The following is a 15,877-nucleotide window of genomic DNA, read 5'->3' as shown; positions in this document are numbered from 1 at the left end:
TTACAGCAGTAACTAGCATTATTGGGAAATGGGTATCGAAGCAAAATTTCAAACACCCTGATGTCTGGATACATGTTGCTGCTCTCCTGCCATACTGTTTTTTTTCCCCTTTGAATGTTGCCATGCTGCCTTTTCAACAATACATCTCTTTCCTCCTCCTCCCTCCCCCACCCCCTTTTTTTCAAGTTGGAGATCAGGTAATTGTGGTGTGGTATGTGGGTTGGGAAAAACAAATGAGGAAGTAGAGGGATAGAGAGAAAAAAATATGGAACAAGAAGCGGGTTTTTTTTCAAGTTTTATATTCTCCTTTTTTTCTTTTTACCTGTTGATCAGGTTGTTAAAAAAGTTTGTGAGCTGCTCATTGTCATATTTCTCCGTGACGCCTGGGACGGTGGGTTCTGTTTCGGCAGTAGGTTCGGGGGACGAGTATGCGTTGCGATCCTGTGAGTTGGTCGTCAGCATCGACGTAAAGGAGAGGAGTATGATCAGAGAAGAAGTTTTTTTTTTTGGGTTCTCGAGAGGGAAACAGAAAGATACAACAAGACAGATAAGAGAGAGTTCGTACCTTGATACGCTGCAGCATGTCATCGGCATCTACGTGGATACCACCGACGTTGAACTGGACGGGACCGATGTGTTCACTGATGTGTTCACGGTCCGAGACGACGGCAGCGGCGGCGAGGGCGGCGGCAGAAGACTTTTCAGGGGCGGCCTTGGCCTTGAAGGCCTCGAGGATCTTGAGCTGGCCCTCGAGGAAGTCCTGGGTGTCGTCGCTGTGGACGGCGACGTCGGCCTCGTTCATGACGTTCTCGACGACGGCCAGTCCACCGCTGCTGCCTGGCTCCTGGCACCAGTCCTCGTAGCGGGCGATGGCGCTCTCGGTCTGGATGGGCTCGGCCGTCTCGCCGGCCACGCGGCGGTTCTGCTCGAGCGTCTCCATGCTGCAGGGGCCCGAGGAGCCGAGGTGTTCGTCGATATCCTCCTCCCAACCCTGGGAGACGGCCTCGGCCTCGAAGTCGCCGCCCAGCACGCGGATCTTGCCCCACGAGTCCCAGTTGGGCGGCACGACAATCTTGTCGCGGTCGATGACGTTGTGCTTGAGCGGTTGGCGCTTCAGGAGGGATGTGATGCCCAAGGTTGAGTGGACTAGCGACGGGGCTTGAGAGGCGGCGTGCTGGGAGGTGTATATCAACGAAGCGCCATCTAGTATTGCATGTCAGCACGCTCAAGGGTGCAGAAGAGWTKGGGKGKGSGRGAGGACGTACGCCTCAGAAGGATTGTTCGCAGGTACTGTAGGACCGTGTCAAAGTCGGGCTCCTTCCAATTGTGAGTCTTTTCCAGAACCTCGATTCGTTGCGCCTGTGGTTGCAAACATGGGTGTCAGTCAATAGTCTCGTTCCTGCAAGCAGTCTCCTCTTCCTTTGGATTTCTCTCGGGCCATCCAACTCACGTTCTGACAGACAACACACAGGGGAAGACCCAGAGCATCCGACCATTCTCCCGGCCCCAGAGGCAAGGAGCTATCGCCGTCTCCCGAGGCGGCCGTGGCGGAGGGCGTGCCGTCGAGGTTGACAGAGGAACCCCCGCGACCGCGTGACTTCCAGGCCTCCATGACCTCACCCATCTTGAAGCGCTCCTCGTCGCCCAGCTGCCTGGTGACGGAACGGAAGAACCTGACCCACTGGCATATCTGGCGGAGCCAGAGGTGAGGCTGGGCCCAGTCGAGAAGTATCACCAGGGCCGTGTGGTCTATGGCTTCGGGGGTGAGGAGGGGGGCGACGAGGGATGCGAACTTGTCCGAGGGCTGGGACAGGAGGTATAGCGAGACGCGTGCGAGGGTATCTGATATCGGGCCCTTGTCAGCGTCTTGACGGGGGACATGGTCACGCAGGGAGAGGGGGAGAGGGGGGAGAGGGGGAACCCACCGTCTTGATCGGCGTCTAGGACGTCATAGTATGTATAGCCCAGGGCGAAGCTGTTCGCTATGGGGGGGGACTTGTTCCGGTCAATATTACGTTTCGACGACTCCGAGGCGGATAGTGATTCGAGAAATTCGCGTTGCGTCTCGGGAGTGCCCCCTGTGGTTGCGGCAGCGTTAGTACTACCGGTATACATGACACTTCATTCCCCCTCCTGCGCTTCCGGGGTTCTGATGCTTCCATACCGAGGACGAGAAGGTTCTTCTCGGGCAGCCGCTTTCCGCTCGAGACGGACTCGAGCATAGAAGTCCACAGGTTTTTCTTCTGCTCGCCATTGCGCCCATCCGCATCTCCTGACCCGCGGGTTGTGGCGGCGGCGTCCATGGCTGGCTGACGCCTTTGACGGCTATTCGTTCCCCCACTAGGAAGCTGCGATGGCAGTGTCTGTTTTCCGGAGAGGAGCAGATGCCGGTAGATCAGTGTTGTCGGGTCATAGGCTTGCGGCCTGTTGTGTCTTCTGCGCCTGCTAGACCCTGCAAGGGCCAAAGGGGAAACGCGTCTCGTTCGAAAGAGAGGGCGGTTGATTCGGGCTGCAAGCTAAGCTCGGAGAAGACGCGATAGCATGATTCCCGTTGCCCGGATGGTCAATTGTCGTTCTTTTGGTTCGAATTCCCGGAAATATTTCGACCAAGGAGGGGAGGGGGAGGAGGGGGGAGCGTCGATTCTTTTTTTTTTTGGTGATGGTGGTGGTGGTGGTGGTCGTCTATACGTGCAGCAGTTAAAGAAAGCCGACGTGAGACGTTGTTCCCCTTGGAGTAAATGAGTGCTGGGGACAAGAGAGGTACGTACCCTTTCTCTCTCTCTCTCTCTCTCTGTCAGTCTGTCTGCCACTCTGGGGAGACCGACCTTTGGTAACGAGCAAAGGAGTGCTAGTGCCGTAATAATACTCCATCAGTAAATTGTCAGTCGCGTCGGCCCGGATGTTGACCCGCGTTCTATACCCTGCAATGCGGATCAATGAGAGTCGCAAGCGCAACATCAGGACTTGATACAATCGAATATTAAGCCGATCCAAGATGATCAAGGCTTCTCACCGAGAAATTCCGATGTTCTTTTTTTTGTCTGTTTTTGTTGCGTGACAGACTCCCTACGGTGCTCAATATTCCGTGCCTCTCTAAATATGGACGTCGTAGCCTGAGTCACGGACCAATCAAGCAATCGTCAACTGGGTCTTTTTCCTTGTTCCAACTTGGCAACGGCAAGTAGCTCTTCAACCTTTTCTTCTTTTTCTTTTCTTGCCTTTCTTCTTTCCGTACAACTCACAAGCAGCCGCTCCCAAGATGAATCAAATTCGCGCCATTCAGGCATTGAACCAAAAGGAGATTGAGAACGGGATGTACGTACCCGTCTTCCCCTAATTATTCCCCAACCCCGAGGTCGCTAACCTCTTCCTTCCCTTCCACAGCTCCCCCAACGCCTCTTGGCACGTCGACTACCGCGACACAGCCTACGTCTACTTTGGCGGCCTGCCATACGAGCTGTCCGAGGGAGACGTCATCACCATCTTCTCACAATTCGGCGAGCCGACTTTCCTCAAGCTGGCGCGCGACAAGGAGACGGGCAAGTCCAAAGGCTTCGGCTGGCTCAAGTACGAGGACCAGCGCAGCACCGACCTGGCCGTCGACAACCTGGGCGGCGCGGAAATCAGCGGCCGCCTCGTCCGCGTCGACCACGCACGGTACAAGGCCCGCGACGATGAGGACCCGGAGGAGTTCAAGGTCGGCTGGGAAGACATCATGAAGAGGGAGAAGGGTAGTGGCAACACCAACGATACCGACGACGACAGGGACGAATCGGAGGAGGAAGAGCAGGAGCGGAGGCCGCAGCTGCCGGAGGAGAAGGAGCTGGCCCTGCTTATAGCCGAGCACGATGACGACGATCCCATGAAGAGTTACCTCATCGAGGAGAAGAAGAAGGAGGTTGACGAGGCGAGGCGCAGGCTGGACAGCAAGAAGGACAGGCACAGCAGTCACCGACACCGACATCACCGGTCGCACCGGTCCAGGAGAGTGGATGAGGACGACGACGACAGCAACGAACGGTCACACAGGTCAAGGAGGGGTTATCATGATGAGGGACGCCGTCCGCACCGGTCCACGAGGGAGGATGACGATGGAGAGTCACGCCGCCATAACCACAGGTCATCACGCAGAGATGGGGACGATGGGGAGCGTCATCGTCACAGGGACGACTCGAGAGATGCAGACAGGAGACGTCGTCGCCACGATGACGATGAAGAAAGGCGGCCGACACGTCGCCGGGACGATGATGCAGGCAGCAGTCGACGTCATGACGGCCGAGAGTCACGCAGGCGACGACACGGAGATGACAGCCAAGACGAGTCGAGAAAGTCGAGACGCAGGACCACTAGGAGTCGTTCTCCAGCATAAAAGTAGCAATAGTCTCATCTATCTTGATGGCACGTGGAGAGAAGAAGTGAAGAAAAAAAACTCCGATACCCCCGCGTCAGAATAGCAAAAGAAGAAGAAAAAACAAAAAAAACTCGCACAATAGATGTCGTTATATTTCTGGGTCGTTGCCAGCTTCCCCCTATCCTACCCTAACGCCTGAAATCAAGGTACTCCTAAACGATGCAGGAAGAGAGAGAGAAGGGGGGGTGGACACGGCAGCTAAGTGTTACCGTGGTACCGTTTCCATCCCTCGCGGATGCAGTGTCTCTTGCCGTCGTCCCCGTCGACAATGATGTACTTCTCCCACCGAGCGTCCTGGCCGGCGCCGAGGACGATGAGGGAGTCATCTGATATCCAACCGATGACGCCCTTGGGCGGCCTGGACGTGCCCAGCACCGTGGTCTCCGAGAATGGTATACCGCCAATCATCGAGTCGTCGCCAGCCTCAAAGGGCGCGGTGGCGAAGGAGTAGACGTCGGAGAAGACGCGGGGCATCATGGGAATCCTGCTCAGGATCCCCCACTTGCCATCGGCAGAAGGGTCCGAGGCGGCCGAAGCCGCCGTCGAAGAAGGTCCGCCGCCACCGACGCCGACGGGGGTCACGCGGCGAAAAGCGTTGGCCTTGCGCGGATGCGGCACGTCGAAAATGTGCAGGGTCGCCTTGTCCGAGGTGCAGGCGAGCATGGTGCTGGAGGGGGAGAAGGCGAGCGAGAAGATGGAGGCCGGGTCGATGCCGCGGCGGAGCTCGGCGACCTTGGCGCAGTTGCCCGTCGAGTAGATGCGGACTAGGGTGCCCGTCTCGCTGGCGGTGGCGAGCAGCTCGCCGTCCGGGCTAAGCTGCATGGCGCGCAGGGCCGACGAGTGGGCGGGGATGATGCTCACGCTGCCCGTGCTCAGCTCGACGATCTGGACGTGGCCGGCCGTGCGGCCGGGGAAGACGACCTGCCTGTCCGACAGGCGGCACAGGCCATGGTGGTTGTCGGCCGTCTCATAGACGTGAAGCAGGTCCGGGGGCTTGCCGAAGGAGTAGACGCGCACGCTGTTCTGGAGCACCACCACGATGCGCTCACGGCTCAGCTGGATGCCCCGCACGGCTGTCAGGGTCGTGATCTCCAAGGCCACCTTGCCCTTCAGGTCATCCCATATCACGGCCTTGTTCGTCGCAAACTTGGGCGACTTGCCGCCTCCCACCAGGGCGAGGTAGTTTGATGTTCCCATCATCTGCACCAGACCTATGCCCGCGTTGAAGTCTTGAGGGTAAGCACACGGGTATTAGCTTGCATGATCGTCCTTGAGTCGGCGAGCGCTCTCTATCCCTCCCTCTCTCTCACCTCTCGATGCCTTGAGCAGACAGGGTCTTGTGTGGTAGACTGCGTAGTGTGCAATGGTCAGCGGCGTTGCCTAAGATGGGCAAGAAGGGTTGATGACGAGTTCCCCTCCCATACTGGATATGCCGGATTCGAGTCCGATGCTGAAACAGCTCGCATCGCTGTTGAACGACACGGATAGTACCGATGCCGGCGTCCACGTCTCAATGGGCCTGCGGACATTCATCCTGCATATAAAAAGCGGCAAGCTCTCCCGTGGAAGTGAGCCCCGTCCAGGGTAGTGATGACGTGTGGCGAGCTGGGTGTTGTAGCAGAGAAGGTGAGCCCTGCACTAGAACATCATCGAGGAGGGGCGCGAGGCCCTTGCGGAGGGAGGGGAGTCACCAGCGGCTGCAGGTATTGTGGGAGCACACCGATACACGGATGAATTGGCTGTTGTGGTGCAACGATGATGAAATGCAGAAGATGCTTCAAGGTTGGGGGGGGGGGGGGGGAAGATGTTTGGGGCCGGGTTGTTGCGGAGTAGACCGACCGACGGCGGGGCTGCGGAGGCGACGAGAGGGTTGTAGTCTGTATGTAGATCAATAGGTAGTAGGTATCAATCCACCACCGTTACACGGTCAGTTCTCAGGTAAGCAAACAAGTCGCAGTACCCGTAGTGGTAGTCGTAGGCAATAGGCAGTAGCAGTTGGTACGGTGGACTGATTATGGCGGCAGAAACGGAGTGTCTAAACTGCTGCTAATGGTCGTAGGCTTCTGACACGGATACCAGGTGACACCTTCCATCTGCTTGTCGTTGTTACGCCCGTATGCTGTCGGCACCGGGGTCGCCTGGCCAGCCGAAGCTAGCAAACAATGACAGCTTTGTGCAGTTGTTTAGGTACTGATACAGTATACTAGGTAATAATAAACATGGGGTATTGCCAGTCCTAGTGTGGCTTGGGCATGTGGCTCAACTTGAGATGCTTGAGACCAGATGTTTCACGTGATGTTTACTCTCCTTCTCTGCTACGAGGTATGTAACCTGTAATGTAGTACGGAGCGTAGACCGAAGAACTACCGGGCCGGGTCGTGGAAATTTGAGAGCCTTGGCAAGGGGAACTAGGCGGTCAAGCCAGCGTTCTGTGGGCCAAAACGTTGAGAGAGAGAGATGGAGAGCAACGTAACGGAGCAGAGCAGGACAGCCACCTGGATAGTACAGATTACATGTTCATGATACGTGCAGTCATATTACTGATATCCATAAGCACGGGTACAAGCAGTAAAACTATCATCTGTAGTGGCTCAGGGGAACTACACTAGTTGACCACAGTGCTGTAGCGTACGATGGTGCATGGAGGGGATAGGGGTATTATCAGAAGGATTTAGGAGGGAGGGACGGTCCATGGATGGATGGGTCCCATCTGGGTCAGCCTAGGTCCTTGTCTCGCTAGTGCACTCAACTGCCCTGGTAGAGCCTGCTCGTATATTGTGTGCAATGTAAATCTGTACGGATTAGGTGTCAAAGGCCGCCTGTCTAGGTTTGTCTAGGTATGGCTGATTGCTGTAGAAGCTATGTCTGGCCCTCTGTGTTGTCCCCCTCGTTAGTCCAGTCTAGGTCCCCCCTCTGAATGTCTCCCCCGGCCCCTGAGTTGAGCGCCGTCGACCGGAAGAGAGCCAATCACAAGCCACCGACTGGCCTGAAATTACATCCCGTCCCTGGGCCCTCCCCGCTCTAGCCAAATGCTAGGAATTGAGAGAGAGAGAGAGAGAGAGACAGAGAGTGATCACCCTGAGCGCCTTGAGCAGTCTTCTCCTTTACTGTAGCTGCCCTCTGCACCAACCACCACACCACCGCCAGACCCCCATCTCGCGACGCTTCCCCCCCGTCTCGTGTCTGACTCGAAGCAAAAATCTCTTGTTTCGTGGTATCACGGTCTACTACTTCTCTTCTAAGCCCCCCCCCCCAATCTGCTACCTTTGCTACTCCTAATTCCCTAATCGTCACCCCTCCCTCCTCGCCGTCATGTCTTCTGCCACTGTACGTCTCCCTGAAAGCGAATCCCCATTCAGACCTTCACGCCGTCAACATGCATGCGTATTCCCCTCACCCGTGGTGCGCCGTCATATCGCTAATCCATCCGTTTGTCTCCGAAAACTATAGAAGATGATCCGCCGGAAGAAGAACGTCAAGAAGGGTATCCAGTTCTGCCTGATGGTCTGCGGTGCTTCTGGAACTGGTACGATGCGCGAACCCCCCTCACCGATGCTCCATGCGCGGCTCGTCTCGTGCCCCCGGCCTGGCTTCCCTCCTTTCACGAATCAATCACGAAGCTTACACGTTGTCGAATAGGCCGGACAACCTTTGTCAACACCCTCTGCAGCAAGGACGTCCTCCAGCACAAGGACGCCGATGACTCGACGGATGCCCACGTCGAGGACGGTGTCAAGATCAAGCCCGTCACTGTCGGTACGTATCTCTTCATTGGACATGCAGTCTATCCATCTGTCGTGGGGGGGGGGGGGAGCTCCTCGCTAACGGATCTCCGCAGAGCTTGAGCTCGATGAGGAGGGCACTCGCATCTCCCTGACCATTGTCGACACCCCCGGATTCGGTGACCAGATCGACAACGAGGCCAGGTACGTGAACATCCCTTTCGTTTTTTACCAACTGTCGTTTCCCCCCCCCCAAGACGGATGACTGACAGCGTCCTGCACAGCTTTTCCGAGATTGTCGGTTACCTCGAGAGACAATATGATGACATTCTCGCCGAGGAGTCTCGTATCAAGCGTAACCCTCGCTTCAGGGACAACCGTGTCCATGCCATGCTCTACTTCATCACGCCTACCGGCCACGGGTAAGATACTGACAAGACGAGGAAGTCCAGGTCGATACGCACCCGCTGACATATGATCCCTCGACAGTCTCCGCGAGCTGGATATTGAGCTGATGAAGCGCCTGGCGCCCCGTGTCAACGTCATCCCCGTCATCGGCCGTGCCGACTCGCTCACCCCCGCTGAGCTGGCCGAGTCGAAGAAGCTCGTGATGGAGGACATCGAGCACTACCGTATCCCCGTCTACAACTTCCCCTACGACATCGAAGAGGACGACGAGGACACCGTGGAGGAGAACGCCGAGCTCAGGGGCCTGATGCCCTTTGCCATTGTCGGCTCCGAGGAAGTTGTCGAGATTGGTGGCCGCAAGGTCCGTGCCCGTCAGTATCCCTGGGGTGTCGTCGAGGTCGACAACCCTCGCCACTCGGACTTCCTCGCCATTCGTTCGGCCCTCCTCCACAGCCACCTTGCCGATCTCAAGGAAATCACCCACGACTTCCTCTACGAGAACTACCGTACCGAGAAGCTCTCCAAGAGCGTTGACGGCCCCAACGGAGCGTGAGTTCAGCAGGGCATCAAAAACCCTTGACCCCCCCCCCTCTCCCCCCTTAGAGGGTAGGCGCCAAGTACTAACGCTAGTAGTCGCGACAGCTCGATGAACCCCGAGGATCTGGCTTCCCAGTCCGTCCGCCTCAAGGAGGAGCAGCTCCGCAGGGAGGAAGAGAAGCTGCGCGAGGTCGAACTCAAGGTCCAGCGCGAGATCAACGACAAGCGCCAGGAGCTCCTGGCCCGCGAATCCCAACTGCGCGAGATCGAGGCCCGCATGCAGCGCGAAGCTTCGGCCCACGAGGCCTCGGCTGCCGGTGGCGATGCTAACGGTGCTCAAGAGTAAAACAACCGTATCTTGTTTTTTTTTTCCCCCGACAACACAAAAGAAAATACTACTACGAGTACTACTCTAGGAACATTCTACGGTATCCGCAAAAGAAGGGTGGGCCTTGGTCTTAATGGGCGTTGGTTTTTTTTTTCTCTTCTCTTGAAAGGAAGATGTGAGAGAAGACGAAACGAAGAAGAGGAAAAAAAGAAAATATCCCCTGTCATCGTGTCACAGAACGCCGAAGTTTTTAAATTTTTCTCTGATTCCCTTATTTTTTATTTATTTATATTGTTTTTCCTTCCTTTTATTTATTTTCTCTTACCCCTTTCTTCTTTCTTCTCAGCACGCACGCGCGAGTCCCCTTCAACACTACAACTCGAAAAATATCAAAGAAGAGCTGTATTGTCGACAGACATTAATGGAGACACCATGTTTTGAAGCAAAGAATGGACTCTGCGTGATGAATGAAGGTGGGGGAGCATTGAAGTAGTTCAAGGACGGTCTCGGGTGGTGGGGAAGGGTGGGCGTAGGTTTCTTATACAGAGGGGTAGAACCGTGACTTTGGTTGGCCAGCGGACATCCCATGTCCAAGCTGTATACCTGATGCTGATGAGGATACCATGCCTCATCTCTCTGTTCTCATCTTCCCCCCAAGTACTACGCTATCGTGGTCCTCCAATGCGGACATTATAGAAGTCTCTGTTCTTTTGCTTTCCTTCTCTACACCACCACACGTCGTGGGATGATTGGAGAGCAGTGAAAACGGTTGATTGATATACCAGTAGTAGTAGTAATCAGCACTGCTGCGCGAGACATATCAGAGAAAGGCCAGGGAGAAGAAGAGTGTTGAAGAACCAAGGCCAGGTCACGAGGGAACAACGTCAAGAGGAATTATAGTATTATAATTATCAAAACACCCCTATAGTCAAACTAAACTGCAAAGGAAAGGTGGAAAGAAGAGCGGATGGTGAAACCCGTTACGTATTAGTTGAGAGTATGACAACCCCCCGAGGAAGATTTTCCAAGAATGAACAATGAGAAAAGAAGAACGAAGGAAAGGGGAGAAAAAAAGGCAAGGTTGGGAAAGGTGGGGGGGTGGAGGGGAGGGGGAAGATGAATTAGCTGAATTAGTTGTCAGACTGGCTGTTGAGGATGCGCAGGATAGACAGGAACAGGTTGATGATGTCGAGGTAGAGGCTGATGGCGGCGGCAATCTCTTCCTCGACGTGGTGCTTGCGCAGGACCATCTGGGTGTCGACGAGGACGTAGGCGGAGAAGACGAGGGCTCCGAGGCCGCCGTAGATGAGCTCGGCGGTGGAGCTGTAGGGGAGGAAGATGGCCATGAAGCCGAACATGACGAGCCCCCACAGGGCGCCGAAGAGGTAGGGCATCCAGGAGGTGAAGTCGTACTTTGTCTGGCAGGCGAAGAGGGTGAGGAAGATGAAGATGGCGGCGGTGAGAAACACGGCGTGCAGGACGACCGAGGCCTTGTAGAAGGAGACGATGACGGAGACGCTGTAGGCCTCGGCGAAGGTGAAGCCCGACAGGAAGAGCAGGTTGGTCGGGTACGACTTGCGCTTCCACCAGGTGAGGCCGAGGAAGGCCATGGACCCGATGAGCGAGAGCCACACGACGCCCGGGTGCGACTGGATCCAGGCCTTGTAGCCCTCGCTCCAGAAGGTCAGGCCGCTCACGGCCCCGGTGGCGATCAGCTGCAGCGTCAGGATCGTGTACACCTTGCGCACGAACTGGTTGCGGATGTCCACCGTCGCCTCGGCCACGGAGCCGCCAAACTTGAAGTCGTCGGGGAGGTTGTCCTCGCTGCTGCGGGGCGCGCCGAACAGGTGCTGCGTCTCGTCGTGGCGCGCAGCGGCCGCGGCCGCGGATGTAGGGCCCGCCTGGTAGGCGGGGGGTGCCTGGGAGTATTCATCGTCTGCTGGCTCGTCCTGCGGGGCGCGCTGGTACTTGACCGACGACATCTTGTCGAGATTGATGCGTGTGTAGGTTCCCGTATAATGTACGCTTGTCTTTGGTGGTCCCGGGGGTGGGAGGGAAGACGTTTCAATTCTTTTTTTTTTTGGAGCTGTCGAGCCGCTGTTGATGGGGGGGTTGATGAGTTGATGGCAAGTTGGTGATCAGAATGCAGTGGCGGCGGCTTTTTTCTTTTCTTTGGCGTGACGTGATGCTGTCACGGGATTCGAGTTTTGGGACACGTGGATGACTAATTGGCTTATAGAAGCTTCCCTCGGTGCTGGTTAGTACTCGTACTCTCGTATCCATAGAATAGTATCGAATTGCTGCTAGTGGTATTATTGCCACGCTGCTAGTACAGATACGATCAATACTCTGTGCATGCACAGTCGGATAGGCCTATACCGAGAAGACTTTCACACCTGATTTTAACGATTTTGAGACATCGTAGCTAAGCTGTATTGGACGTGTGGGTCGTATCATATACCTTTTTTACACTGCGTCCGCAGTCAACTACTCATAAATTCAAAGAAGACATAATAGCGCGTAGCTAGAGCATTTAAGATATTAGTGTTATATTCGGACGATAGAGGGGACTCGTCATATACGACATACTACGTGTACGTATGTGCTTTCTAAGATCGAGCAATGTGATTTGTTTTACGTGTCGTAACGATGTTGAGAGGAAGAGGAGAAGAAAAGGGGGCATCTGGCGTGAGACTGCTACTGATCGTAGCGATTTTGGTGGCTGACTAACATAAATTGCAGGATGATCGGGGATACCGCCAGATCTCTCTCTCTCTCTCTCTTCTTTTTTTTTTTTTTTGTGGTGGGAAAACCCACCAAGATGCTGGGATTCAACGATTTTGTTGGTAATACATCATTATATGACATGATCGTTATAGACCTATTTGACTGTACGGATACTATCCGTACAGATTACATATATATATATATATGTGTGTGTGTGGATTGATTTCTGGCAATGCAAGGCATCAGGGATTGGGGGCGCTAGAACCCATCACCTCTCTGGCGTCCAAGAGCAGGCCGCTAGTAGGCAGCGTCACACACACACTGCGTCGGAGTGCTCGTAGACTTGTATGCTAGTAATCGGCATGCACTCCGTACTGGAATCTCCTACGGAGTACACACGCGATTAATAGGAGGCCGCTGATACGTTGCTGAGTAGGCTACCGGTACTTGAATAGCAGGTAGCCAGCAGCGATGATCTTGGCGCGGCTACGTGTATGAGGTACCTAGCTGCAGATGCTCCATGTACGAGTCAAAGCAGGTCCACCACCAGCCCCAAGGTCTGCTCCTCAGCCTCCAGGTCAACAGGAACGACGGCAGTCTACACAGCTCTTACTCGTACGTGTATCTTGGCGGGAGTGCTCGTACGGAGTAGTTGCGATGGTCATAACAGGCTGATGGCACGAGAGGTATCTTAAACTGACCAGATCGGATGCAGGCTCGCATGCCGTGTCGGGTGGGATAGACCAATACTGTCATATCAATTGCAGCAGGTATTACCAGGAGCAGCACCCGCATGCATTCCCACATCGACAAGACACCACCACTTCATGTGTTTTGCATTGCTCCGTATACATTTCTCGTACACACACATGGCACCATCACCCCCCCTCTCTTTCTCCATCCTCCTACTCCATACCTACTACGCTGCATCCCCGCTCCCAAGGTACCCGTAGGTCTCTCGTGCCTTGGTCGCGGTACTCGTAGCGTAGTAGTGATAGTGATACTACGTGCTCGTACTCGTAACTCTCCCTCTCTCGTCCTCCCACCGCCAGATAGATCTCTCTCTGCCCCACGGGCCTTTTTGCTATTCTGTCGACAACAAACCACCTTCCTTCCCTCGTTCCCCTTCCCAATCCCTCCTCCACTCTCCCTCTCCCCCTCCTCGTCAATCCTCTCCTGAACGAAGAACCAAAACCCACCCCGGTCGCTTGTTTCTTCTTCTTTCTCTTTTTTTCCCCTTATTTTATTGCTTGTTTTCCAAGTTCGCAGACGCTCGCTCGGCCAATTCTCAATCCCTGTCATCTTTTTTCAACTTCTTCTCTTTGGGCAATCACTGACTTCTCTCCCCCCCCCCACCCCTTTTTTTTTTTCCGTGTCAATCTCTTCCTAGCGTCCGCGCAGCTCTCGAGACGTTTCCTTAACCTAAACTTCTTTTTCCTCCCACCTTCTGTTTAAGGAGGAACTATCCCCTCAACAACAATTCCTCTTCCTCCTCCTCCTCCTATCCGATCGACCCACTCGCGCAGGCACGAATATACACACAATGGCCGACTCGGATCCGGGGCCCTCGCCGCCCATTCTCGAACAGGACCAGGCGCCCACTCCCGAGACTCCTCCTACCAGGGCTCCCCATGATCCCGTCGTCGCCGCCAAGGCTGCCGCTCGTCCCCAGCTCAGACCCGGCTCTAGCATGAACGGGCCTCTGTACATGCAGACCCCCAGCAGCAACGTCGTCCTCGTCAGGAAGCTCAAGCGCAAGGACAGGAGTACCGGGAAGCTGCTGGCTCAGTGGTTTGTCGAGAACCAGATCGGTATATCCGCACCCTCCTTCTCCTCCTCCCTCTTTCCCCTCCCGTCTTCTCATCTCGGGCCCGGTGCAATTGACTGACTCCTGCATCCGTCTCAGGCCTCTCTCTCAACCTCCTCGCCTTGCTCTTTCTCGCACACTTCTTCATCCCCAAAGCCAGGCCCTACACATACAAGTTCTTCCACCTATCCTACTACAACGACGACACCGGAAGATATGCCATCGGCTTCGACGACGCCTACGTGCTTGCCCTCAGCATCGTCGCCTTCACCGGCCTGCGCGCCTGGACCATGGAATACGTTCTCGCACCCTTTGCCAAGTTCCAGGGCATCACCAAGCGCTTCTGCGTCACCCGCTTCAGCGAGCAGTCTTGGCTTCTCGTCTACTACTCCTTCTTCTGGCCTCTCGGCGTCGTGCGTCTCCCTCTCCCTCCCCTCCTCTCTCTCTCTCTCTCTCTTCCTCGGCCCCCCATAGGTTGCGCTGCTCCTGCCTGGCACACATGCCGCCAGCCCCCGAAACCGGCGATCGCCTTGACTGACCTCCCACCCCTAGTATATGTACTGCAGATCCCCCTACTACTTCAACATGGATGGCCTCTGGACCAACTGGCCCGAACGCGAGATCGACGGCCTCATGAAGATCTACATCCTCGCCCAGTGGGGCTTCTGGCTACAGCAGTTCGTCGTCATCCACATCGAGGAGCGCCGCAAGGACCACTGGCAGATGCTCAGCCACCACGTCATCACCTCGAGTCTCATCTGGGCCTGCTACCACTACCACCACACTCGCGTCGGCCACCTCATTCTCGTCCTCATGGACGTCGTCGACATCTTCCTTCCCGTGCGTTTTCCGAAACGAGCGTCCCCCTGCGTCTGGACTAAAGCTGATATATCTCTCCATAGCTCGCCAAGTGCCTCAAGTACGCCGGATACACCACCCTCTGCGACATTGCCTTTGTCTTCTTCGTGTCGTCGTGGCTCATGGCCCGCCACGTCTTGTACATTGCCGTCCTGTGGTCCATATACGCCGACACGCCTCGAGTCATGGACTTTGGCTGCTACAGGGGCACCAACGCCGGCCTCGAGGGTCCCTTTGAACGCCCCGCCGGCCTGACGGCCCTCGTCGAGCCCTTTTACAAGTTTGACGGCACCGTCTGCTTCGACCACGGCGTCAAGTGGATGTTCCTCGTACCTCTCATCTTCCTGCAGATCATCACCCTCTTCTGGTTCAGCCTGATCGTCCGCGTCGTCATAAAGGTGCTTCGTGGAGGCAGCGCCGAAGACTCCCGCAGTGACGACGAGGGCGAGGAGGACGAGGAAGAGGACGAATTCGTCTACGAGGAGGCTGAGCCTCTCGAGGAGCACGTCGGCGTCGAGTCTCTCGACCTCAAGGGCTGGGAGCGCAGGCACGGCGTCAAGATTCAGTCCAGCAGCTCTGGCGTCAGTCTACCGGGCCACAGTGACCGCAAGGAGCTGCTCGGTCGTATCGGATGCGAGAAGCAGGTTGACTGATTCTGCTTTGCCCTTGTTTCTTTGTCCCTTGTTCTTTTCTTGCCTCTCTTTCTTTTGCGCAGACGAAAAAAAACATCAAGTCGATTGGGGAAGTGGTTCTTCTACATGATGAGTAACGGGGGCGCGAGTGTTTCTTTTTATTTCCCTTTTTTATCACAGACTTTTACGATTCCCGCCGGCAAGCCGCGTGGAGGAACTACGAATGGAGAGAGGAGAAACGGTTCCAACTACATTTACGAACAACACTCGCACACACACAACAACAACAACAACAACAACAACAACAACAACAATGACAATGACAACAATGACAACGACAATACACCTACAAAAAGAAGTTTTGGGATCTGGCGTTTTTATGTTTTTTTTTTTGGGTCCTGGAGGGGAGGGCTAGTCTCCGGTTTTATTCATTCTATATCATTCTCC

The 15,877-nt window shown here is 55.3% G+C and overlaps 6 protein-coding genes across 6 annotated transcripts; 3 read left to right on the top strand and 3 right to left on the bottom strand.

Annotated features, from left to right (window-relative positions):
- Positions 1 to 318: 318 nt before the first annotated feature.
- Positions 319 to 2,303, bottom strand: GMORB2_5059 (dynein light intermediate chain 1, cytosolic; the record flags this gene model as incomplete). The annotated part of the gene is made up of 6 exons (XM_035467033.1): positions 319 to 441; positions 566 to 1,203; positions 1,266 to 1,359; positions 1,451 to 1,866; positions 1,926 to 2,078; positions 2,165 to 2,303. The coding sequence occupies 6 exons, from the start codon at positions 2,301 to 2,303 to the stop codon at positions 319 to 321; spliced, it is 1,563 nt and encodes a 520-aa protein (XP_035323045.1).
- Positions 2,304 to 3,259: 956 nt separating this feature from the next.
- Positions 3,260 to 4,369, top strand: GMORB2_5058 (RNA-binding motif protein, X-linked 2; the record flags this gene model as incomplete). The annotated part of the gene is made up of 2 exons (XM_035467032.1): positions 3,260 to 3,315; positions 3,385 to 4,369. The coding sequence occupies 2 exons, from the start codon at positions 3,260 to 3,262 to the stop codon at positions 4,367 to 4,369; spliced, it is 1,041 nt and encodes a 346-aa protein (XP_035323044.1).
- Positions 4,370 to 4,609: 240 nt separating this feature from the next.
- Positions 4,610 to 5,944, bottom strand: GMORB2_5057 (WD domain, G-beta repeat; the record flags this gene model as incomplete). Its single annotated transcript, XM_035467031.1, has 2 exons — positions 4,610 to 5,640; positions 5,836 to 5,944. 2 exons carry the CDS (start codon positions 5,942 to 5,944, stop codon positions 4,610 to 4,612), a joined length of 1,140 nt encoding a protein of 379 aa, XP_035323043.1.
- Positions 5,945 to 7,864: 1,920 nt separating this feature from the next.
- Positions 7,865 to 9,424, top strand: GMORB2_5056 (cell division control protein 11; the record flags this gene model as incomplete). Its single annotated transcript, XM_035467030.1, has 6 exons — positions 7,865 to 7,937; positions 8,051 to 8,167; positions 8,250 to 8,337; positions 8,418 to 8,555; positions 8,623 to 9,090; positions 9,175 to 9,424. 6 exons carry the CDS (start codon positions 7,865 to 7,867, stop codon positions 9,422 to 9,424), a joined length of 1,134 nt encoding a protein of 377 aa, XP_035323042.1.
- Positions 9,425 to 10,536: 1,112 nt separating this feature from the next.
- On the bottom strand, positions 10,537 to 11,388 carry GMORB2_5055 (uncharacterized protein; the record flags this gene model as incomplete). The annotated part of the gene is made up of 1 exon (XM_035467029.1): positions 10,537 to 11,388. One exon carries the CDS (start codon positions 11,386 to 11,388, stop codon positions 10,537 to 10,539), a length of 852 nt encoding a protein of 283 aa, XP_035323041.1.
- Positions 11,389 to 13,676: 2,288 nt separating this feature from the next.
- GMORB2_5054 (Acyl-CoA-dependent ceramide synthase) lies at positions 13,677 to 15,451 on the top strand (the record flags this gene model as incomplete). The annotated part of the gene is made up of 4 exons (XM_035467028.1): positions 13,677 to 13,944; positions 14,040 to 14,353; positions 14,493 to 14,780; positions 14,843 to 15,451. 4 exons carry the CDS (start codon positions 13,677 to 13,679, stop codon positions 15,449 to 15,451), a joined length of 1,479 nt encoding a protein of 492 aa, XP_035323040.1.
- Between the last annotated feature and the right edge of the window lie 426 nt (positions 15,452 to 15,877).

The sequence above is a fragment of the Geosmithia morbida genome, assembly GCF_012550715.1.
Source record: "Geosmithia morbida isolate 1262 chromosome Unknown scaffold_3, whole genome shotgun sequence".
Classification (NCBI taxonomy): Eukaryota; Fungi; Ascomycota; class Sordariomycetes; order Hypocreales; family Bionectriaceae; genus Geosmithia; species Geosmithia morbida.
Note: the sequence above shows the minus strand (reverse complement) of the source record. Positions and strands in the feature narration are given on the sequence as shown.